We start from the raw sequence: 22,405 nt of genomic DNA, 5'->3' as shown, positions 1-22,405 counted from the left end.
ACGCTAAAGGGACTTGCTCTGTGCAATTTATTTTCTAAAATGTAATTAACTATTCAATATGAAATCACAACTTCCCATTACCCTACGAAGTTTCAAAAACGCTTATAAAATCTGTATTTGTTGTTGGAAGTAGAACCGTATCGCGGTGTATATAAAGCGGCCCTCGTGTCGGCGGCTCGCAGTCGTCGAGCGGCCGCGAGCGAGCATGTTGTCTCTGTACCGCGCGTGGCTCGGGCCTAGTCCCTGCGTCGCCAGGCCCGCGCCGCCGCCGGGCGCCCACAGGCCCGTGCCGCGCCGGGCCCGCGCCCCATCCCCACCGGCCTCACCACCACCACCGTCGCCTTCTTCGACTACTTCCAGCGAGTTGGACGTGGAGCGCATTGAGGCTCCTGAGCCGCCTAAGCGTCAAAGCAACACTGTTCTGGACATTGCGTCGTGTGATGGTCCGGTGCAGTTCAGCCGCGTGCTGAACGTGGCATGGCGGGAGAACTCTCCGGAGCGCAGCTGGCCGTGCCGGCACCGCAAGTCGCAGACACGCACCACGCTGCACTACTACCCTTGCAAGACGTGCGGCTCTAAGTTCCCTTCCTACTACTTCGTGCACAAGCACCGCAAGCGCTGCCATGCTGAGGAGACCAGCATGGAGGGTCGTGAGGGCCGCGAGGGTCGGGAAGGCCGCGAGCCCGAGCCTGAGCCGTCGACTTCCACCGCCAAGTGAACAGCAAGACGTAGTGAATCCGTACATATCAGTATTATGGAGTGATCTCAAACGAGCTTACCGTGTTGGTTATAACGTGTTTCGGTTTAAATGTACTATTGTTATAATAAATATTTAAAGGTACGTCTTGTTTCATTTAAATTCCCCGAACGGACTGAAGTTTTCTAAAGAAAAGTTTGGAACTACGTATGTCAAACTTAATTTCATCAAAATTAATTTCTGCGATATAACTTTTATGTCTTTCATCATCATGTATGATATAAATAACATACCTATTGATATACTCTAATTAAATAAATTAGTATGATCATATAGCACCTATTTATAGATTTGAGTTAAAATATTTACTTAATCAGATAATCTGTTTAAAAATACTCTATTGTCAGTTCAGCGAAATCGTATGTGGTTTTTTGTATGAAAAATCTATTAAATTTCAATAGACTTCGCATCTACAGTAGTTTGAAACTTACACCAAACTCCGAAACACATTGTTTTCCTCTGACTTAAACCAGTGCTTGGCAAACGGATACGCAATTTTGCTACGTAGTCTAGAACCAGCAAGGACAACTCTGTGATTCGAACTTATCCAAGATTCAATGATGACAACATAGGTAACTTCTTGACTTGCCAGCTATTGTAATAGTTACATTCTACAAAAAAGCCTTTCCAAAACAATCAACTAAAGTTTCCCTCTATGAGACAACCCCGACAAGAGCACATGAACCTAAAAACTCCTGCAAATTCAAAGAGCTTAGGACTCACCGGTCTCAGGAGTAGGCGGAGGCTGCGTCGGCGTAGGTGGCTGTGCCGGCTGCGGCGTCGGCGGAGCACTTCCACTGGCACTTCCATTACTGTTGCTGCCACTACCGATGCTGTTGCTGCCGTTGCTGTTGCTGTTGCTGCCGGTAGACATGGCCGGCGCAGTGAGCGTCGCTGCGGCTACCGCTGCCGTGGATGTGATGCACGTTACTGGTGATGATGTCGGTGCTACGCTTGTTGCTGTCGTCGTTGTTATTGGCGTCTGTGTAGAGGATGGGATTGTTAGGTCTTGATATTTCTTATAGTACCAGTTATACTTAAATTATATTCTATCAAGGAATATACAGTCTCAAAGAACCAGTTCAGCTGACTTTGACACAAATAGGCATACTCATCTTTTCGTCCGTCATCACACTACCTTTGGTTTACACAGTACACATCATACACAATCTAATCTGACTGAAAAACTGGAATGATAAATCGAAACCCAATACGAACGTTACGTTATAATGCTTATGTCAAGCAAATTGCTGCCGGTCCATCAATCCATCTCCAAATCTAAAAAGGTGGTCAAATAAGGTGTCTTAAAAACACAAAATAAGACATCAATACCCAAAGAAACTTACCGAAACAGGCGTAATAGTAAGCGTAACATCAGCCGACGTGACGGGCGGTAACGGCACGTCGACAGCCGGTGGCGTGGGCGCCGCCGCCGGGCTGCCCGCCACCGACATCGGCGTGGCTGTTGACGTGACCGGCGCGGGCGGGGCTGATGAAGCTGGTGGAGGCGACGGGGGGAGAGGAGGCGTTCGTGTTGATTCCGACCTGGTGACAATGGGAATTATGTTCCAATAAGTTGAAAGTTCAAGAGTGGTCAAGGATAAATTAGGTAACTGGATGTACGGGTACTCAGAAGTCAGTCCACCTTATTATAAAACATGGTTTTAAGAAGTACCCGCTTTAGTAATAGCTTTAGTTCACTGATTTTGTTCGGGATGGTGGTTTAAAGCTGGTACAAGAGCTAGTACTTTATTTAAACCTCGTTTTATAATAAGGTGGAGTAAGTCCGACACCAGTCTAACCAAGGGGTATTGGGTTGCCCGGGTAACTGAGTTGAGGAGGTCAGATAGGCAATCGCTGTTTGTAAAACACTGGAACTCAGCCGCATCCGGTTAGACTGGAAGCCGACCCCAACATATTGGGGTTCGAAAATATTTTGAACAAAAATGTTAAATTATCATTTTCACCCTGCAACGAGTAAGATTATCACGTTACGTATTGCGATTTTAATGAGATCATCTCATTATGCCACGCGTGCTATCATGCATAATAATTACCAGACCCGCGAGACCACAATTAAAGGAAATATTTACCTTTACCCTATCAATCATGAAACTATAAATCCGAATTCCGCGGTATTAATTATAATTATAAGCTGGGAGCTAATTATAAAACCAAAACACAACGGTCGACGGGCGCATCGGGGAGTTATAGCAAACATAATTAGCTGGATTCAGCCTCTCTTTTAATTACCAGCGGTTACCCCGCGGCGCTGGGGAGGGCTGGTGACCGCCCCATGTTCGGGATGAAGAATTCAATTAATCGGTTAGTTTCCATTCGGATTGGAATCGAATTATTGTTTCGATTATCTGTCGCTTATTTGGGTATAGTTTGTTTAATTTTTTGTTTAATTCGCTGTTTAATTTGGTCTTAGAGACACTTCTCCGTGTCAGCAAGCAGAAAAATAATAACAAACTTTTTAAGCAATATTCAGGTGTTCAAGGGAATTCTCTAAAAATATTCTTCATTTTTTGTCATTCGCATATAAGGAAATTAGGGCGACATAACGTCAGCGAATTGTGATCATCAAATAGATAACTTTTACTACGAAATTTAATATTTGCAGTACATATATGCCTGTATAAAATAAACCTCGCCGTTCAAAAACTGTCCAGTAGAACTTTAACACGAATTTTCAGCAAAAAATTTGAAACATAAACAAAAAAAATCTGTAGCCGCGTAAAACAGGAGAGTTTCAACACTAACTAACACGGTTCGTCGGTATTTGAACATCATTAAAATTTGGCCAATTAATACCGGCTAGGGTGGTAATTATCCGCGGGCGTGCACCCCTCTGCACAAACAGTTCGCCGGGTAAACCTGACAATCAAATTAATCTCATCCCTTTCTGCGAATTCGCGACCAATTTTCATATGTACATCCTTTTTTTATTTCATGTTTGTTTAAGGTTTTATGATGCATGTTTTGCGCTACACTGCATGCAAAGCGTCGCGTCGCATCCCAATAAATCCAATAGTCAACATTTGAATGATTTATTTCGGTTAGCATTTGTGTCCAGCACCAAATCGACAGTTTTATCGACTGGAAACATTTGTACAGTTTATTAAAACCGCTGGCGAATTTTTTGCAAAGTCAGCATTTGGGAATAATGAATAAACAATTCGTGAATATACCGCAAAGGAATGGACCCCGATTTCTGAAAATAAACGGCAGCACCCATCATATCAATAAGCAAACATGAAATCAAACGATTGCCGAAACAGACAGTTTTTTGCCGCTCCCCTCTTCCCTCGTATTTAGCTTTCTCGATTGGTAGATGCTTTTAATTAAGGCAATTAGAAAGATGGGTCGGCCCTGTGTTTGCGTAAAAATCTAAACAAACCGTGTCGGGAGAAACCGTGGCGGTAGTGATGTACTCATGCTCTTCGATAGCGGGAATTAGATCACTAGTTACGGTATTATCGATAGAATTTTAAATGAGGCAAGTTTTTATATCCGTTATAACAAAATATTTAAATAAGTGAAGATTAAGTTATCACTAAGTGTATGGAAATTAGGACAGATTACCGGATTTTTTTATTTTTCTATGCTAACTTCATTTCAAAAACGACTTCAAATTAGCAATATAATTATCGCACTTCAAAAAAATAAAACGAAAATACAATCATAATCGAACAACCAATCACATGTTTAAACAGTTTTATCGATAATCGAGTTGCGTCCCGTATGCTGATTGAGTCCCGGCGTGAATCCCGCGGGACTCTTGTGCAAATAATCACCGGAGTGATTGTCAACACACGCACAACACACCACCATTATTATTTCATACATATTTCTCTTTTATTACTTCTACGAAAACCATCTCTGAGTACATGGAAATACCGTATCAGAAGAAATGTAAATAAATTGAAACTGTCCTATAATGTCTGTAGAGCTGGTTCCATTTTTTTCTACTTATTTATATTTTTTATTACTTAATTATTCCCTTTCGTATCGATAAGAAATGAGAACTTATGCTGACTATTTACCAGCTTTTGAAAAATATGCAAATCACATACGCAAATATGTAATTCTGATGTCTCATGTCAGGTGAAGAAGAAGAAGAAGAAGAATTTATTTCGGTGTGAATGAGATTATGTATAGCATTTTACTAATTAAGCAATTGAGACTGTTTAGATGTAATTTCCAAAGTACCCACTGCTTTAGTGCTAAGAGGAATACAAAAAGTTAAACAAAGCACCCAACCAGCAAACTACAGGGTAAAGAAGTCACTTTAAAACTACCAAGTCCCAGCACCAAGTTTCCTGATCCAATAAAATAAATCTCTCCACAATTCCTCAGGAACCATTGAAATAAAAATACATGAATTTTAAACGATTAATCTGGTCGATGAAAAATTGACTTATTCTCATTGTCTGAAGCTCATAAAAGTGAGTGGTTAGTGCAAACATACGTCCGCAGGGACGGACTCAACTGCTGCTGTTTTCTGAGGAACTATGACTTATTGATGAAGGAATTGAAGTAACGATTCGAAGTTGTTCGACTCTTGTTAATCGGATTAAGAGCTTCAAGCAGCTTTTGGAGTAGCTTAAGAAAACGCCTTTGTATCTGAACTATAAATAGTTAATATTAAAAGGCATGAAAATATCAAGGATATAAAAATATGAATAAAAGGTAATATTTTGGTATTATAATTAAATAAAAATGTTTTTATTCCGGCCCTGTCCTCAGAGCGGAGCGGAGGGCAGTAAGCAAACCTTCGCTTAAACAATACGTCTTTTTGGAACGAATTTTTGAATCGTTTTATGAAAATTAGATTTGGGAATTAAGTAACACAATGAAATGGAATTTTTGATGTTACCGTAGAAAATTATATGAATAAGTTATTCATTATTCATGATAGCCCTATACGTGGCTACTCAGAATTTTCATAGATTTCCTAGAAAATATTTTGACAAGATTACAATTTGCAAGTTAATCAAAATCGAAGTCTAGAGTGAGCATTCATTTTTTAAGTGCCTAAAAAATAGTTTTTAAGAAGTTCAACATCCAATCTTTTTAACAAATTAATAAACGACATCTTGTATCAATTTATTCAGATAACTAAAGTTCTAACTAAATGGTTAATTACAACGAGAACATTTATTGCAAGCACTCTTTACTTCAAGATCAAGACTCATTCAAAGTTTGCTCAAGTCCTACAGAGATTAACTCAAAACGCAGCTCAGCCATATAACAGTGTCTTTATAAAGCACTCCTCAAGACAATGGACCGCGACGCTCCTCATCCACTCAAGAGCACATTATATCCGCGAACTACAAACACGGAAAAAACCAGTCAAGGAGCGGGGAAAAAACTCGGCCGTCTCTCCCGAGCTATCGGTGAATAATTCATTGAGCGGGAGCCTCGCAATGTTGACACGCTGTAATTAAAAAGCCCGACCCGACTCCACGGAATCCTACGGAATCTCTATAGATATTGAGAGAAAAATTATCATGCCTCGCTGTGGGTGCAGTTTTTTGCCAGCGAGTGTACTTTTGTATGCGGAATAGACTGTTAGTTCGTTATGAAATATCGGTAGTTCAAATGATAAATGAAAGCTAATTAATTCAATTTAATTTAGCAAAGTAAATAATGCTAATTTAGTATGAATAATATAATCGGATGAATTCGTGGAAATGTTGAATTTCAAAGGGAATTAGATCAAATAGCACTTGTTGGCCTATCGTCCGTGATATTTGCTGTAGATTTAGTGCTAATGCGTTCTAGGAAGCGGCGGATAAATAAAGTTATAATGATGTTACGGTACAGCCGTGTTTACTTATATTATGACTATGTATGTACTTATGTGTAACATGTATTGTGCTAATAACATGTATTACAAAACATTGTCCGAATTTACTGATAATATTTGTGGACTTTTTGATGACTCAACACTCCTCCCCAAAAATTGTTACACTATGTTTTTACTTACATGTAACGAAATACCAAAACTGTATTCTAAAATACCAAAACATCCGTCTATTACAAAAAAGGCAGACTATAATTTCTATCAAATTAACGTTCATCCATTTTCAGAAGAAAATATGCCTGACTCAAGTCAAAAACTTGAGTTCTATGCTGTACTATCTTTAAGGTGTATTTAAACCAAAGAGCGAATGTTCTCTGCTACCTACCAAATTATAACAATAAAATGATGCTCTGACTGCCTACATTAATGCCAAAGAAAACTATTGTTCCAGGTAAAAAGTTCAAAATTATATTTGTCTGACGTCTAAACGCACCCTTATATTTCAGTTTCCCTGTATCTGACAGATACGCGTAACGCCATCTACCCCTAACGTGGGGTATTAACAACTAACGAGTCTGTTGCACGGACAACGTTTTCACTGTCTGCCACTGTCTGCCCTCCAATTTATCTAGCATGCTCTCACTCAGTTGTAGTTTCCAATTCGGGTTTTTGATAATGAGGTTGTTGATAATGAGAGCTTTTAGATAATATAAGCTCATGACAAAACTAAACTATATAAGCAACTGTGTCACCCCCTTCACGTTCGTTTAGTCACTGAGCCAATAGTAATTAGATTGCTAAGCATTTGCTATTTCTATCAACCTACGATGCTATATGCATAATTTTATGACAACTACTGTTTGGTTCTTCTAACCGTTAAGTAGTTCATTTATTTTTTACTATAGTACGAGCGTCAAAATGTCTAATAAACGTAAAAAATATGAGCAATTTTATAATTTATACTTTATGCTACGTACAATGACGGACTGGCAGTCTACCTTAATTGTCGTTTCTTTGAAGGAAAATAAGTATATTAATTACCAAGTATTGTGTATGTACTCACCTAGGCGGCTGCGCGGGCGCTGCGGTAGGTATAGGTATGCAGGTGACGGGGTCAGTGACCTGTGGCATGCTCTCATCCATGTTCGGCTCCTTGTTCTCTGTCCCTCGCGCTGTCGTACCTGAGGAAAACAGTTTTATTAATATCGTGGCACAATCTGGCCTAAATCGAATCCTGGACTGTTGTAGGTTTAAGTTAGTTTAGTTTTCAGAGAAGGATTCGTTTTCATATTATCATGTAGACTATCTACATGTTTAGTAAGTTAACACCACGCCGAAGGCCGTATCCTTTCGGGCCGAAATCGCTTTGTGGGTTTTAGAAACTTTCACAAAGCAGCCCGAGGCCTAGAAGTTGGTGTTTGATACACCCGTGCATCGGATAGCACGTAAATGTCGGTCTTGCGCGTGACCGTAATAACTTTTTAGTAATCTGTGGCGTGATCTCTTTCCGGTCGTGACGGATTGCCGTCCCATCGGGCTATGAGAGTGAAGTAATAGTGAGTGCACCTGTGTCTGCGCAAATGCTTGTACACTGTAATATATCCTGCGCAGTTGGCTAATCTCCTTACATGAGAACAGCCGCCGTAGACGATAATCGGAGGAGGACATCATTTGTGTTTATTTTATTAATCTATTTGTATCAGGCATACCCTGGCTCCGCTGCAGCCTGGTGGTGACTCCAGCCGGCAGCTCGGGCTCGGGCTGCGCTCGCGGCGGGTTCCGAGCCGACCGCCTCTGTCGCGGCTTCCTTAGCAGCTGCTTGTAGTTCTCCGCTTTTTTTGATAGGTAGTAGAATCTGTGCAGAGAGAACGTAGGTTGTTAGTGGTGAGGGTGATTGTAAGTAAACTTGGCATCTGCGAAGGCTAGCATAATCTCAGAAAATCAAATGAAACTTCATCGATCTTGGCAGATTGACATATATTTTGGTTCAAAAAACTACAATCTGTAACGAAACTTATCTTTTATAGGAACTTCCAGACATAAGACTATAGAGATGATGCTCTTTCTATGACCAATATATTATTTTAGTAACATAAATAACAACTAAAATTTTACACTGCAGATAAAATACTTTGAATATGGTACATTCTGAGTGCTGAATGGCAGGTCTTGCCATGTTAGGCCAAACTTAGTTCCTTCTGAAGCCTAGGGTTAGGTCCCTTCACAGACGACATTCCTCATCCATCAACAGACTTAAAACCCACCTAACACAGTCCCGCACACTCTTCCTCGGCAGGAAGGATGCGATCTGCCCGAAGTTCTTGGGGTGCTGGAGGTACTTCTCGCGGAAGAGTTCCCGTTCAGCCTGAGACCACACGTTGCGGAGTTGCAGCTCTTTGTGTTCCGACTCCATGTCCATGCACCGTCCTGTGGGGAGATGGTAAAGTTTAGTTCAATAATTCGAAGTTCTGGTAAAAAGGGCAATTATGTGTTATCATGTGAGCTAAAGTGTAATAAGATTTCTCAAATCTATTCGATAAACTCTGCTGAAGGCCTCAGCCAACTTAAATATGCTCCATGGAGCTCCCTAAAACGCGCCGATTGTATAATGAAATAACTTGTATACTCCCTTTTGATACGTTATAGAAGTTTATGTACATAAGGGCAGATTAGAATTCCCTTCGTATGATAAGTAATGATGATACAAATGGCATGCAGATGATGATAATAAATATTATCCTTTTCAAAGATTATAGCATGGAGGAAGGTTATACCATGAGTATTGTTATTGTAGCTTTACTAGTTTGTGTAAGTGATAATCAGCAAAAAAATATTGCCAATACTAACGATTAGTATCAATATAAACGGGCGTGGTATCACTAGGGTCCCTCAGTAGCGGCGGCACCACAGTCAAGGACCTCATCTTCTTGTCTTCGTGCTCTTGTTCGTGCAACCCGTCCGCGATCTCTTCAAGCTCGGCCTCTGACTTTACTCTGGCGCCTAGTCTGTTGAACCGCTCTCGTTCTTCGCGCTGCTTTCTTAGTTCAGGGAACACCTGGGGATGAAAAGTTGGATTAAGTAAAGTGGATGAGGGGCATGAAATGACGATGATAAAGTGAAAGGTCTGTGGCCAATGTTTTTTTTGTGTTTTTGGAGACGAGTGCAAGAAAATGCAGTCGCGCGTTTATAAATCGTGATTCTTTGGCTTGTGAGAGCTTTGTAGGTCGCAAATACAACTGCTGAATGATTTCACAATTGCTTCGTCTCTATATTTAAGACAAAATAATGTGTTCTGTTTTGTGGAATCCCACTCTAACAGTAGCTAATTATTTCTTCGAAAATCAACGTTTCTGAGACGTAACAAATCTCAAATCATTCTTAAGTTGTCTAGAGCGATCCACTTGTATCTATTTATCTGTCAAGATAATGCATTTACTTTAACATGTTATCATAGTTCTCTTACCTTCTCAAAGAATTCTCTATTTCTGGCATCCTTTGCTTTCCTCTTCTGTCCCTGTTCTATCCTCTCTACTCTTCTTAACCATTCTGCTGCTCTTCTGCTATATGCTTCTGCTAATGCGTCTTCCCGCTGTGAACAAGCATCAAACTTTATAGGAATCTTGCTGTGAATGAATAAAATGCTATGAAATCTGGATTTTTTGCTTATCCACATTAACAAGCCTGGTGATAAACGCTCAATCTTTCTCTGTATGAGAAAAGGCTATTTCGAGGATTATAAAACGTATAAAATCTGCCTCATCAAAAATCCAAAACTTTTCTAATATCTCCCCAATATTTACATCAGCGTGGGATATTGCTTAAAATTCCATGTTAAATACGTCCAACAACCATGTTCTTATGATCAAAATCTGGGCACGTAAATAACAACCCTTCATTTATAAACATCCTATTCCATTTAAGGTCCAATACTGGATGAATACTGCACACATTGTGAGATCCAAAGACCATCCTCACTAAATCCATATTAAATAAATCCAACATACCTTCTCAGCCTCAAGTTTGAGCTTCCTAATATGTTCCGCCAGTCTCTTCCTAAAGGTCCTATGTTTCCTAATGTTCTCGTGGTAGACCTCTGTGTCTTGAGGCTGGTTGTACAACGGGTAGAGGACGGGCGGACCCAGGTGTGAGAGCACGGCGTGGGCTGATGATGCCTGCTGGTACACCGAAGATATTACCAAACTGTCATGGTTAAATGGGGTAAGGAATGATAGGGTTGAGTATGCAGGCTTTAGATATTTTCCATGATACAATAATACTCAGGGAGAGGGATTGCATAATGTGTATGGGCTAGTTGTGGATTGCAATAAACTATTTATGTGTTGATTTGCCTACTAGAGTTAATTTTGACAATAGCCCCATGCAAGATATGTCAAATGTCTAGGTATTTCTCTAGTAAGCAAATTAACTGGTAGTATAGGTTATTGCAATCCGTTCGTCGTCGTGTTATCGTGTAGTCGTTGCGTATTCAACATAAGTAATATTACTGCCACTTAACAATTAGGTGAAATTACTAAACAGAAATCTTGTAAAGTTCTGTTTATCTCTGCTATGCAAGAACATTGTAAAATTTAACATGGCAAAGTAAACAAAATATAACCTGCAAGAACTCAACCCTTTCATTCCTGGTGTGAACTAGATTGTAAAACACATACCTACAACAAAATACATAAAGAAACAATAACATAACAATGGGGAAATATTTGTGAACCTTTTTCATTAAACCACTGTATCCGTGATGCTTTCAGAATCCTTCTACAGCTAAAAATTATATGATGAACATTAGGGATGCGTTGCACCATTTAACTATAACGATAACCTAACTATATTCAGCCGTCAAATAGTCGATTTGATCAATGGTCGGCAATTTCACGACTGGTTATATATAGTTTGGTTATCGTTATAGTTAAATGGTGCAACCAATTCTAACTTATATGCAATAACTATAGCTACATATATTAGTGTATTAAGTTGACACAGAGTTGAAGTAAATAGAGCGATTAGTAAAAGTTTTCTAAAACTAATAAACACCAAATAATCATGCAGGCTATAATTTCTTAGAAGATCACGTTCACAGTATATATAAACAGTCAGAAATGAGAGGTTCACAGATATTTCTTTTAAAAAATACATATATAATATGCTAAATATTCGTTCCTAATATGTAACGATATACATCTAGACATAGATACACATATACCTACATAGATCTATATACCAGCATGCTATTTCATAATAACAGTACACAAATCTAACACAGATACATCTTACGATACAAAATACTATTTTTTGTAACTTTATCTACGAAAATGAAATGTCTACTAGAAATAAAATGTCTCAGTACTTATAATAGTTTATAAAAACAAATTATAAATACCATTTGCCGCTTATTATCCATGCTGATCTGGGAAGGAAAAAAAACAACAATGTATCAGACGATTGGTACCGCGGGATTCAACGTCACATACACATTACACATACTGTTGAATCTATTAAACAGATACCTACATATTACCTACACAATATGTATCATTCTTTCATGCTACAAATAGTAGAGAAGTGACAGTTTTGCAACAGGATCTACATGATTACGAAAGTATTTGGAAATTTGGATATTCTAATGGTTTGACCCCTCCTATTTATTTTTAAGGTCTAACTAGACCTAAGAGCCTAATATTCGCAAGGATAGCTACGCTACCTACTTCATGACCGCATGTATTCAAGGCAAAATTTTTTTTTGGGAGTAACATACAAGCACATGAGTGAAATCAACCTGCCCGGGTTATACCAGGGGTTGGTGTCACATATGGTCATACAGGATATAATCCTTCTAAATCTATGGATAGTCTAGGAAGACACACCATCATTACAGCCTAAAACAGGCTACATAATTAATAAAGCCTCATCTACATGATCTACAGACATTGATTTTGATAAAACAGTTACTGACCGAAATCCTACTAAATCTTCTGAGCCCACTATTACCTAATTCTAAAGGTATTGTAGCCTAAAAGTCTAGTTATTTTCCTTTCAACTGATACACTATTTGTAGTTTTTACATCCCGGAAGGAGCATGGCATGAAGGTAACTATTTACAACAGCTTTATTAGAGGTTTTACGGAATATTTAGCAGTTTCTATTAACTTTTTAATATCTTACTAGCTAAAGGTAATGAAGGCCTAACTACTAGATTTTACGTCTATCAAATTATTAAAATTGTCGAAGGCATAGTGTAGTTCCTGTTTTCATAATTATTATGCATTAGCCATATGTTTTACGGATAGATATTTAGGAATTGTGAGAGAGCGGTTCCTTATTCCTTATCCCCCACAAAAGTAGGTTGATGTGCATTTTTCAAACATTATAATAACCGAATCCAATTTCTATACTATAAAAATTACCTATACTATAATTTTTTCCTCTGTGCAATTTATTAAGAAAGCACAATACTTTATCGTAACCTATATTAGATTGCAGAGCAAAATCTATCCTGTCAAAAAAGTCAAAACAACAGCAAAATCATCCGCAAAACTTCCTACAAATGACTTGTTAGTTGTTAACGATGTATTAATTCAAAATATTAGCTTTGTCGATGAAATGGGTATGCTATATACAACAGCTATGGTAAGAACCTTTTTCCTATTTTCTGCGTAGACGCATTGCGCGAGGCTCCGGTGCCGAGGCACGGTTTCCTCAGGTTCCTCAGCCCTGGCGGGCTTTGAGGCAGTCTGTTCTAACTCTTCCTGCTTCTTCTTCAGTTTGGATAGCGTTGACTCTGATAACGCCATCTCCCGGTCCACCTGGGGAGTTAGAAAGGGTGTAGTTAGCATGTGTATACCAATATACTTGACAAATATCTAGGGGTTAATGGTTATTTACAAACTTTGAATGTCTTCTTTTTATTTTTAGTTAGCTATACTGGTAAATGTAATACCAGATTTAAATGGCTCCCCTAAGTTGTTATTTCAAATGGGTCCATCTTGGTAGAATTGTGATTATGTCCATCATTCCTAACTTTAATTTTAAATATATAATGGCGAAAGGGAGTACTTCTCAGGATGGAATTCCTTTCAAATCGAAGCCACTACTGAAGGCTTTGTAAGTGTCATTTTGGACATCTCATTGTATAGAACCAAAATAACTTTCGGTCACAACATACCTTGGATATTTGTTGTAATAAGTCATCCTTGGTGGTCCTAAAGCTCTGATCCTCCATCGTGGGTTCCGAAGGGGGATTTGGAGATAGTACTTCTACTGTGCTATACTGGTTCACCGGCTCCTGGAACGTAAAGAAAAGACTTGTTAAGATAATTGCTGGTAAATCCTGAGGGCAATCAGAATACCATGATGGCTTATTTGCAATTTATTCACGTTGAGCTCTTATTGCTCCCAAAATTGGGCATTGGGAATTGGGTTTCTGGCTTTACAGTTTCTTATCATTGAGTTATGTCTTCTGAACCTGCAGATACTGACCCTAGTATCAACCCTAAGCGGCTGATGATGTGACAGCGGCGTCCGATCAGCTGAGAGTCTGATCTTCTTGAAAGGCGGAGGGTCTGCGGGGGGCGGGTGGTGAGCAGTGGGCGCGGGCGGGGGGAGGTACGCCGCGCCGAGCAGCGACACGCGCCCGCCGCGGTACTCGCCGGCCCCCGCCGCGCCAGCGCCCACGGCGCCCACGCCGCCCACCGACCCCACCGCGCCGCCGCCGCGGACGTAGCTGCTGTCCCTGGAACATAGACAACACTGGTTAGAATCAACGTCACTAGCAGAGGACTAGGAAGGGCAAGGCTACATCGTGAAAACAAAGGGTCATGTCATGGGTTGACAACCCAGTCCCTACACAGCATGCAGGGACTCCGTACACAGCCTAAAACCAACAATGAGATTAACCGTCAAATCCGTAGCGGACCCCAATCGGGGTCTGAACATCAATGTCACCGTAAGCTCGGTTGAGACCCCAATTGGGGTCTGCGAATCAGTCATACACTTTCCTAATTATTTACGCTCATATTTATTTTCTTTCCAATCAAACCACATTTGTGAGTACTAAATAAAATAACTAAATAAATTTAAATTACTTTTACGCATTCAAACCTTTCATATTTAGCATCCCGTTAGAAATATACCTTTTTAAAATCCAATCGTAATTACCGGGAATTCTGATCGAACTCGCCATGTTTGTTTACATTAGTTGTTTTTTTAAATTTGAAGACGCATAGACAAGATGGCGACGGTGATAGAAGTTTTGCATCCAATGATCCGATTCGTTAAAATAAAGAATCGATTTAATAATTTTATATTATAATATTACTAAATTGCACTTTTGTATAGGTACTTACCATAATCTGAAAATAAATTAGGAAAAGTAAAATGACTTAATTTATTTTGAAAAAAATGCTAGAAAATCAGTGGTAGAAAATACGTTGTAGCCGGAATAAAAAAAATCTTCGGTTTTTAGGGTTTCTGAAGACGGCAAATGAAGACTTATTTATTTCTTCGGGTGTTTTATGTGCAGGATTCCTGTAGACCTGCCAAACTTAATGGCGATTCGTTACTTCCAACTTTTTAACTGAGCGGCAAAGCTATTTGACGAGAGCCGTAGTTAGGTGTAGTTATCGCAAAATTTTATGACGATTTCATTGTTTGAAAGGGCAAATAGTTCGCTGTTCATCGAAAGCTGGTCCAAGATGGAAAGATGGCCGCCGCCGACTTATTTTTAACCGACTTCCCAAAAAGCGGAGGTTCTCAATTCGACCGTTTTTTTTGTATGTTTGTTACGCGATTACTCAGCCATTTATTTATCGATTTTAATGATTCTTTTTTTGTTTGATAGCGTATACTTCCGAGGTAGTCCCGTTATCATCAGGTCAGGATCTGATGATGGAGACCAGTGAAGTTCGAGGGAACTCGACAACTGAATATTTAAACTTTCTCGTGTTTGTGCTTATATTATTCGTATTTACGAGGCCTCTGCAACAGTGAAGGAGATGGAGACGAGAGAAGTTCGGTTGTCGAGATCCCTCGACCTTCTCTGGTCTCCATCATCAGGTCAGCTCCAAACTTTTACTGTTTCATAGTGTTATCAGACATACATCTGAGTGTCAAGTTATAACCTTATCTATGCTTACAATTTTCGAGAGTTGCCCTCGATTTCTCAAGGTTTCCATCATCAGATCCTGGACCTAATAACAAATATCGGGAATATACCCTTTCGACCAAAAACAAACATCCAAATTGAGAACCACCTCCTTTTTGGGATTCGGTTAAAAATATTTGGTGACTTTAAAATCAATCAATTATTATTATTGTTTCTCATCATCAAATAAGTACATTACTTTGGTAGTTACAAATTGCATTATATTTCAGAACACCAGGCTTACCCTCATCATCATCATCATCATCATCAGCCTATCGCAGTCCACTGCTGGACATAGGCCTCTCCAAGTGCACGCCACTGAGATCGATTGAAGTAGACTAAATACCTCTATGAGCAGGCTTACCCTCCGCCGAAACAAAAATCTTAGAATTGTTCAGAAATAATATAAGAATAAATTAAAATTCCGTAATAGGTAATAGATATTCAATTAAAGTTAAAAATTATTACGAATGACGCAACACCAAAATAAATAATACTATAAAAATTTAATGCTAAAAACTTTCATAAAACTTAAATATCTTTTTTCTTAACAACAAAAACAAATTGAACCTATAATTTAAAATTAATAAATAAAATTGAAATAAGTTGCTATTAAAAAAAAATATATAAAATTGGTATTCGATTATTTATAATAAATATCCGATTTAGGTATCGAATGCACACCGATGATTGAAAAAAAAAATAAAACTCTATTCCAAACTCTACTTGTCTGTGACTTTGATCTTGTAAATATTGTTCATTTTTATTGTGTATTTTATGTGCTGATTTTTTAGTTATTGAACATAAATAAGTGCACGAAATGTATTGCAATGGATTGAAAATGTTATAAATATGACGTTTGTGTTGTGTTTGAGAAAGTGATGCGATTATTTATTGGTAAGTTTTCACCAAATTTGAAATGCCTAACTTTTCGATAGACTTAAAAACACCGTAATTATTATATTTTTCTGAATTAACTGACCCCATTTGACCTTTGCACGTTGTTGTCAAATAAGTGACCTCTAAAGTTATAGGTAAAATACTTCTAATCAGGCATTACGGACTTAGAATTCATGTGTTGAAAGTTAGTACAAATTTTTGACTTCCATGTCGCGATTCAAAATATCCCGCCGAATCAACGGTATAGTCATATGTCAAAATCTTGTCGAGCAGAGGGGTTAACCGGTTGGTGTGGGCGTTTTGAGGAGACTACCAATCAATCTTTCCTATGAGAATTAATCCTGATGAGGACGCATCGACCAGTGAAAATTATGACACGCGTGAAAAAAAACCTTCTCTATCCCAAATCTATGAAAATGGGACTTAAGGGAAGTTAAGACTTCAGTCAAGTATCCTGGTTACCTAAAAGGAAATTGTGAAGAAAGTTCAAGCAGCCCTCCTACATTATAGGTAAGAAATTGTTTCGGAAGTACGTCACACATTTATTGTGTGATAAATCAAACTCGTGATTAGTTGCGAACTAGTTTTTTAAGGCTTCACTATTGAAGACCATTCGTTCTGTAGTAAGTTCGGTTTAGTTTCCAACTTGTGGTTGAATTCGATGCCCTGATTTGGCCTTCGAGTAAATGTAGCAAGCAGACCAGTTAGGAACGGTCAAAGCATCCCATTTATGATTTGCAGAAATTGATATTGATGGACTTGTTTTCTAAATTTGAAGAACAATTTGGATCGGAACCAAGGGCAATACGGACGGACGTATTGGGACGATGCGCTACCTTAAATAGGACTGCAGTAAGCACGTAAACTCAGCCATATAGAAACTACTGGTCACTCCAACCAAGAGTTCAGAACCACAACTTTAACAATTTTAGATTTCCCGTCGAAACTACGTATCCCACCGAAAATTGGACTTGTATAATTCAGGGTGTTAGACCAAATAACCTATGTAAGAAAACTTTCTTATGGGCAGAATAATAATAACGACGCAAATAGGCGGTTAAAGTAACAGATGGTGGTTTCCCATTGTTCGTGGGGTGGGCAAGCGGATGGGAGGGTTCTAAAGCATTTAAATAGTCGAAGTAAGGGGTGCATTGTGTAAAACGTGCTGGACTACTAATCGATGGATGAAAGTGTCTGTTGGGCCGATTATAGACTAGGAAATTGCTTAACTAATGAATGATACACACGGCTTATTACATGGATGGAAACTTGGAACTTAATAGCCTTTGTTTATGGGACTCCTTGGTCCTTGGTGATGGTACAACAACGCGACATTGTTTACCAGTGTATGTCATCGATGAGTATACCTTAGTTTTTGATTTAATATTTAATTTAGCTAGGATGCTTCCTGCATAAAAATCTTATTGTCCCGTTTTTCGCGTGTCTTCTTTGGCGTGGTAATAATACCTCCATGTTGGGATGCCTTTAAATGTCAACCGTCAATGACCTCAATCCAAAGTTGTTTCGCGTGCAGCAGAACAGATGGCAGGCGTAACGCCATTTCAGACTGTATCACCTTTCAAAGCTAGTCATGAATTTGGAGATCATTATTGTGCAAGTTTTTATACTCTTACGTATAGCTATACTCACATACAAAATATGGTAGGCTGAATTATTTCGTAGTTAGCCGCCAGCCATTACACGGGACAAAAAATCAGACGCAGTTTCACCATTTCAGTAATCAGTACCTACCAATACTCGCTTCCATTAAAATTGGAATCATTACATAACAGTTCACTATCGTTAATACCTGAATACATATTCGTTTAAACATTACTTTATTCTTTGGAAAAATCTCCATTCCGAATTTGACATTACCAATTTGGCAGTCGTTTTATTTTTAAACGCAACCGAGCACGGATCTTTGGTGGTATACAGCCTGGTGAACAAAATAAAAGTAAATCCTGCTTATTGTGTGTCTACTTGAGATAGAAAAATATAAAAAGTATTTTTATAATCTAAAAATAAACAACCTAGACTAACAGCAACCGCAACATAGCTGTTATTGAAAAGTTACCTAAATAAACTTTTGAACAGACTGCATCGATGAATGCCAGTAAACTTTCACTGAACTTAATAAACGATCTCGTAATAAATGTGGCGGGTTGTGAAAATAAATGCGTAGGTATTGTTAGTAATCTGTGGCCGATCGCATGCCGCGCCGCGACAAGGCCAAGGTTGAGCGCGGGGGGAGGGGGGCTAACTGTAGCCGTGGCAGGGTCGCGACGTTACACAAATAAGTTCACTTCAGATTCATACTTCTTACATACCTATTTTGTTTATTTATTGTTTCAATTTTGGTATTATCTTTTTATAAGGGGGGTAAAATAATGTAAGGCGGAGTTTTGACACTTAGCTTATACAAGGTGTTCAAGTCTCCCTTCTGAATAAATTGTCGCAATAGATAAATCAGTTATACTTAAATACAATAAAGAACCTACATCTTTCATGTTTATCAAGTTTTGCAACAAGTTGTAACAACGTATCAAATGTGATTGAAACTGAACTTGAACTATTTTTATCTTCGTGAGCAAATGATAAGGATTTTCCTTGTGCTGCTCGCAATACCACGCGGCATGATACTGACCTATCAAATTCTCACATGGTTTTATGAAACCACATTTTTAGATTGCAACAAGCGAGAGAGTTTCCTGCACGACGTGGCCATGCCATCGCCCATACATTCACGTTTTAAGAAAACTGTACATAACCGGTTTTATTTCTTGGAACGTGGGTTTATAAATTGTGGTGTGTTACTTTTATGCCAGACTACTAAATTGTGGCTGGATGTAAGTAACCTCATCCTGTTTGACGAAAGTAAGCTAATGTTATAGACAGGGTATGACGTAACCGTGATGGCGATACGCGACAATACGCGTCTACGCGTCTTTATTTAGCACGCCACGTTGGCCACCACGTGGTGGCCGGGCCGCGACGCGCGCTGAATAATAATAAAAAATAAACATTGAACCGAACGCGCCCGCCAACAGGACTGCCAACATCACCACAAGAATGTCACGTATTTGCGAGTTCTAAAACGATGAAAGGTCTTTCGAAGCCGTTGTTCGGGTGTTCCCTTTAAACCCGACTAAACTCTATCAACGTATCATTTCTGAGGCCACAGTAAATGAATAACGGAACTGAAGTAGGTACCCATACTCATTAACAGTTAATAACTTATCTCTTGTCTTACATTCCAATGAAGAGTTCATTAGTATTAAAATAATCTATACGTAGATAAGTTAATCATCAGTTGATATGAATAGTACTATTGTACTGTACTAGTTATTGTACTTATTGTTTATCACATGACTAATAGCTCGAACATGACATAGCGACAATCAACAGTAAATTGTATGTTTTCCGCAAAAAATAATAACAGGTAATAAAATAAATATTCAGACAGCGATTTGTGTGAGATAACATGGCAACACAATACCTACACGTACGTACACGGTCGTGTGGCAGCGTACCCTACCGTAAAATGGCAATAAAATTAGGCAAAAACAATATTTTAATAAAAACACGTGCTTCACGACGACCAACAACAGAGGTGATTGAGCTCAACAATCGCGTGATGTTATTTTTACAGTTTTATGTACGAAAAATTAAAAATTCGCAGGAGGTGGAACTAATACTGAATTTCCCACGTTTTTATTGTTTATATTGGTAGGTAGCATTGATGAAATTCTTAATTATTTTATTGCTCGAACGGATTTTAAGTTTACGATCAATTTATTATTATTTATGTGATTAACACCGTTACACATACCTGTGCATGACTCATAGATACGCCATTCTATTAATTAATGACTAATTCCAAACAAATTAAATTAGCATTTGGCAATTCTGAGCAATCTTGTGTCAGCCAACACCTCGATTTTTCAGTCTCCCATAACTTTAACGAAGTAAAATACACTAATTAAGGACCCAATAGTTCGTCACACGTGAAAAATGTAATGGTGTCTACACACCAAAGCCGCTGATGCCGGCGGCACAGCCCGGCGGCCCAACCCGCCGGCCGTATTTTGTACAATCATGCCGCCGGCTTTCATAGAGTATTTGACAATTACTAGAACACCACATGCCGCGGCAGTCGTGCCGCCGGGCTGTGCCGCCGGGTCAGCGGCTTTGGTGTGTAGACCCCTTAACACTATCCCAGATTGTAGAGGTCCAACAAGACGAACAAACTTCAGAGACTACAAAACCATCGCTATCTTAATTTTATTTTGAGAACTGAGTAATGCAGGTGGCATGACTAAAAATACAACCGAGTAAAATGTATGTGAATGATATTTGTCGGCTGTCGGGGCTATTTGTGCTACCTTTCATAACAGGCCGGTTGGACCAACTCCAGCTGTTTGCCTGTTTGTTACAAGAATGCACGTCGCGGAACCTCTTAACAATCATCTTCTGTTGATAACTTTTGTGTAAATCATCATAGTAGACATATTAGGGGAAGAATTGAATAGCTCGACTAGGTATTGTATAGTATTGGGATCTTTTATGATTTTTATGAGGTATTTCTATTCTGTAACAAAGATCACTCATGTACAAAGACAGGTTTATTTTATGTACACAAACTAATGACTTAACATAGTTTCGTAAAAACACAGATTCACCAAAATGAGACTAAGAAATAATTCTAAATGTAAATTCTAAGCAAAATCATAACAGAATCAGCCAATGTGGGTTTTTACTTTTTGCAAATAAAAGTATGCAAATGAGTTGGATAAAGCAGACCTTGCAGTATATTTTAGTTGTAGGTACTTAATCAGATTATTACAAAACCAAGTTTTAAAACAATTATTCTTGTTCGCACGGTGAAATCTGAATCCGTTTTCTGATGTAGAAGTATAATGGACCTCATTAGGTGGTGTTTCAGGTTACTTTGGCTTGTATGATCGTGAAGAAATCTCAATTATTAAGAGTAGGTATTGTGCAAAAACATTGTAATCGTTTCCCATGGCGGGTATTGTCGTAGCTAGACCGGCATTACTTCTCCCGAGCCAGCCCCAGGGCTGTTGCACTCGCTGAATTAATCATCCCGATGATTAATTGTAGTACCACGAATTCGCCTCACATTTGTAACCAAGAAGAATGCGACCATACCCGTGGATTATTATTAAATACAACTATTTTAGAAAATAGAGATGGATACAAATGTTATGTTATGTAAGATAAAGAAGGCCTTGTCCTCTAATGAGATGCCTATTACGTTATATTCCATCATCTTTAGTTCAAGGTCCACTAAGATCACACACGAACGAATGTTACATAATTAAACATAAACATTTCTCATAAAAAGTTCGTTCAGTTTTAGCGATTCGTATAAATAATTACATGAAAATTAAATTAGGCGAAACGCTAAACATAAATTAGCTCTGACGTCACGTTTATTTTTAATAGAACGGCGAAAAAATATGGTACGAGAAAAACATGGCTGATGTTTTTGTAAATTAGCGCGTAGTACGCCCGCAGCGAGGGATGTTCGTAATTTTATCAAAATATTTTCCAAGGCCTTTGTTATTGGCAACCCTAGGCGGTACAATGGTGTTGTTTCCTTATCACGTCGTAATGCCGGTTCACATTGTTTTGTCTGCAAGTATAATCTGCGTAAAAGTAGCATGACAGCTCCTCAAGAAAAACCCATTGAGATAATGACACTATTAACGTAATACTAGGGTTCGTATCAGATGCTTAGATATAATAACAATGCTGA

At 38.7% G+C, this 22,405-nt stretch overlaps 1 protein-coding gene across 6 annotated transcripts in view; it reads right to left on the bottom strand.

Moving 5' to 3' along the window:
- Positions 1-22,405, bottom strand: part of LOC110377041 (basic helix-loop-helix domain-containing protein USF3) — a 59,994-nt gene that overhangs the window by 18,158 nt on the left and 19,431 nt on the right. For 3 of the 6 annotated variants that reach the window (XM_064040559.1, XM_064040565.1, XM_064040562.1), the window contains exons 3-14: positions 14,061-14,313; positions 13,747-13,866; positions 13,220-13,387; positions 11,965-11,991; positions 10,574-10,744; positions 10,033-10,158; positions 9,417-9,624; positions 8,834-8,996; positions 8,279-8,424; positions 7,633-7,750; positions 2,104-2,302; positions 1,481-1,739 (exon numbers count right to left, since the gene is read on the bottom strand). In XM_064040559.1, coding sequence (XP_063896629.1) covers positions 1,481-1,739; positions 2,104-2,302; positions 7,633-7,750; positions 8,279-8,424; positions 8,834-8,996; positions 9,417-9,624; positions 10,033-10,158; positions 10,574-10,744; positions 11,965-11,991; positions 13,220-13,387; positions 13,747-13,866; positions 14,061-14,313 — 1,958 coding nt within the window. The remainder of the gene's footprint in view (positions 1-1,480; positions 1,740-2,103; positions 2,303-7,632; positions 7,751-8,278; positions 8,425-8,833; positions 8,997-9,416; positions 9,625-10,032; positions 10,159-10,573; positions 10,745-11,964; positions 11,992-13,219; positions 13,388-13,746; positions 13,867-14,060; positions 14,314-22,405) is intronic. The other 3 variants (XM_064040561.1, XM_064040563.1, XM_064040564.1) reach the window with 3 other exon arrangements.

Source organism: Helicoverpa armigera, chromosome 22 (genome assembly GCF_030705265.1).
Source record: "Helicoverpa armigera isolate CAAS_96S chromosome 22, ASM3070526v1, whole genome shotgun sequence".
Classification (NCBI taxonomy): Eukaryota; Metazoa; Arthropoda; class Insecta; order Lepidoptera; family Noctuidae; genus Helicoverpa; species Helicoverpa armigera.
The sequence above is the reverse complement of the archived record's forward strand: the minus strand, read 5'-3'. Positions and strand labels throughout refer to the sequence as shown.